The sequence below is a fragment of the Cyprinodon variegatus genome, unplaced genomic scaffold, assembly GCF_000732505.1.
Source record: "Cyprinodon variegatus isolate N-32 unplaced genomic scaffold, C_variegatus-1.0 Scaffold907, whole genome shotgun sequence".
Lineage (NCBI taxonomy): Eukaryota > Metazoa > Chordata > Actinopteri > Cyprinodontiformes > Cyprinodontidae > Cyprinodon > Cyprinodon variegatus.
Window position 1 is genome coordinate 27284 of NW_015151360.1, and position 2612 is coordinate 29895.

Genomic DNA, 2612 nt, shown 5'->3' on the forward strand with positions numbered 1-2612 from the left:
AGATCGATATAGATCTATATATAGATATAGATCTATATATAGATAGAGATGGATATATATAGAGAGAGATAGAGATAGATAGATATAGATATAGATCTAAAGATGGATGTAGAGATAGATAGAGATAGATCTATATATAGATATAGAGCGATAGAGATAGATCTATATATAGAAAGATATAGAGATAGATGGATATAGATCTATATATCTATATATATATGTATATATATATATATATATATACATATATATATATAGAGAGAGAGATCGATATAGATCTATATATAGATATAGATCTATATATATATATAGATGAGTCATGGGTACATGTTGCTGGCATTAAAATTATTTCTAAGACAATAAAAGAGCATTAACAAATCTTTTTTGTAAATTAAATTACAACAAAGTTTCCTCTATAGATCATAATACTTATTATCAAAGACCAATCCTTAAATTATAATAGTTGTAAAACATTATCTGATAATATATTAATATAAAACTTTGTGTTCATCATGTTAATATTTAATTGTAAATATATATAAAACTTTATATATCTCATCCAGTTTGAGTTCAGTTTAAATAGTTTTTAATCTGAATAAATATGTATAATCTAACTGGAAGGTAATTTTAGAATTAGTTTTGGTCTTTTAGGGGGTTTTTGACATGGAAGAGATTATTTTAATATTATGATTGACTCGTCTTTTATGTTATTAAAATAAGATCTAAGGCACCTGCCTGAACTGTGGTCTGATACAAGATGGCTGCCCTCTAGGCACGTCCGCCAGCGTCCAATGAGGCGTCTACCTATATAATGGGCACAGCTAGCTTAAAACCGAGCTAATTACAACTACTGAATTGCTTATTTTCTACCCGATAATTTAACCTAAGTTTGGCCATGGACAATTTTTTTTTTGTTTTTTGTTAATTATTTATATTTTAAACACCATAAATATTGTTTTTTCATAAATTATGTTTCATGTCAATCAAATTTCAATCTTTTAAAACAATACGTCGTTCTACTCATTACTCACTACTAATTATTTTCAGATTTTAATTTTAATTTCCGCTATTTTAGGGGTCTAATGTGTTATTAATTGCAATTTATTTGCAGCCTAATTTGATTCATTTTTTTGTAGCAAACTTTATAGGCTAGTATTTTTTTACTTTAGGAAACGGCTCATTCATGTTTTTTTTCTTATTTTGAAGTAGCTAATTCTCTTAGACCTGTGGGAATGCATCTATCTGTGGATTTAACAAGCTCAATTTAATCAAATCAATATCTAAATACTATGTGAGCTGATCTGTCAGATAAATCCTGAACATGTTGAAACGTGACACCTGCAGGGGATTTACGGTCTCCGCTCTGAACGTGGAACATCCACGCTGATGTTTCTGTGTAATAATTGGACCAAATGCATCGCTTTCCTTTCCTGCAGAGTTCATGAGGAGTCCCTGCGTGGAAGCCGGCCTCATCCCCCCTCTGGTTCAGCTCCTAAACTCCACCGACCAGGAGGTTTTACTGCAAACCGGCCGAGCGCTCGGCAACATCTGTTATGACAGCCGTAAGTAGGAGCTAGATTTGCTTCGAAGGTGCCGAGTCAGGGGATTATTTTGTTTGGAAATCTCTTGCCAGAAGGCAGAAAAAGCTGGTTAACAATAAGCTTCAGATTGATTTTTGCTGAATGTTTTTAACTTTTTTTTTTTTTTTCCAATCACAGTAGAAATGGTTCTAAAAAAAACATAAAGATTAGATCTACATCAGCAGAGATTAATCCAACTAGAATGTGAACAGAGTCACGTGTTACAGCATTAAGCTGTGCACATTTAAATTCCAGTTCTTTTGACAATAATCTGATTGCTTTTAAAACCTGCAGCCGTCGGAGGAATTTCCTCCTGAGGTTGGTATTTATAGAGAGGCTGCGGGGACGTATGGCCAACTTTGATCTAGCTGCAGCGTTCTGATCACAGCTGTCAGATGATGAAGAGCCGGTCATCTGGAATCTGCTGGGATCTGCCATTTGCTCTTGCAGAGGGCTGGTTTTCTGGTGCGTGCCGAGAGAAGAAGCAGCTGCTCCCCGCTAGAAGGAAAAAGACGGTCTTTGGGTCTGTTTAGGACGGGACATTTAATGCGTTTAAGGCTGCTCTGGAAACCTCATAATCATGGAGGACAAATCCTGTTATTTTTAAGAATCAATCTAGAAAAATTACTGGTCTAATAATTGTGCTTCATAACTAAAATACATGGTTCCTGCGGGTCCTTAAAAAGTCTTAAAAGGCATTTAATACTTCAAAATAAAGGCCTTAATTGGTATTAAAATGTCTTAAATCAGTCTTTTATAGGTCTTAATTTTTAAAACAGCATAAATAGGATTATTTTTATTACGATTTATTTTTGTAATCTAAATAAAACGTTAAAATTGACAATTTCTTTGTTTTCATTTAAAAAAAATAACAACTCGCGATAATTGGTTCCGTCCCGATAGCGGAATCAATAAAAGTGTTGTTGCGGTTTTTGTCTGGTAAATATGAGCAAGTGTAAAAGTAACTAAAATTGTCTCCAGCCAAGAGTTTTCTCCATGGCTAAAACCAGGGAACATACATGAGGCTCAGTG

General features: G+C 33.5%; 1 protein-coding gene across 1 annotated transcript in view; it reads left to right on the forward strand.

Annotated features, from left to right (window-relative positions):
• Positions 1–2612, forward strand: part of rap1gds1 (RAP1, GTP-GDP dissociation stimulator 1) — a 43623-nt gene that overhangs the window by 2138 nt on the left and 38873 nt on the right. The window contains exon 3 of the mRNA XM_015398037.1: positions 1437–1562. Within this exon, the coding sequence (XP_015253523.1) occupies positions 1437–1562 (126 nt within the window). The remainder of the gene's footprint in view (positions 1–1436; positions 1563–2612) is intronic.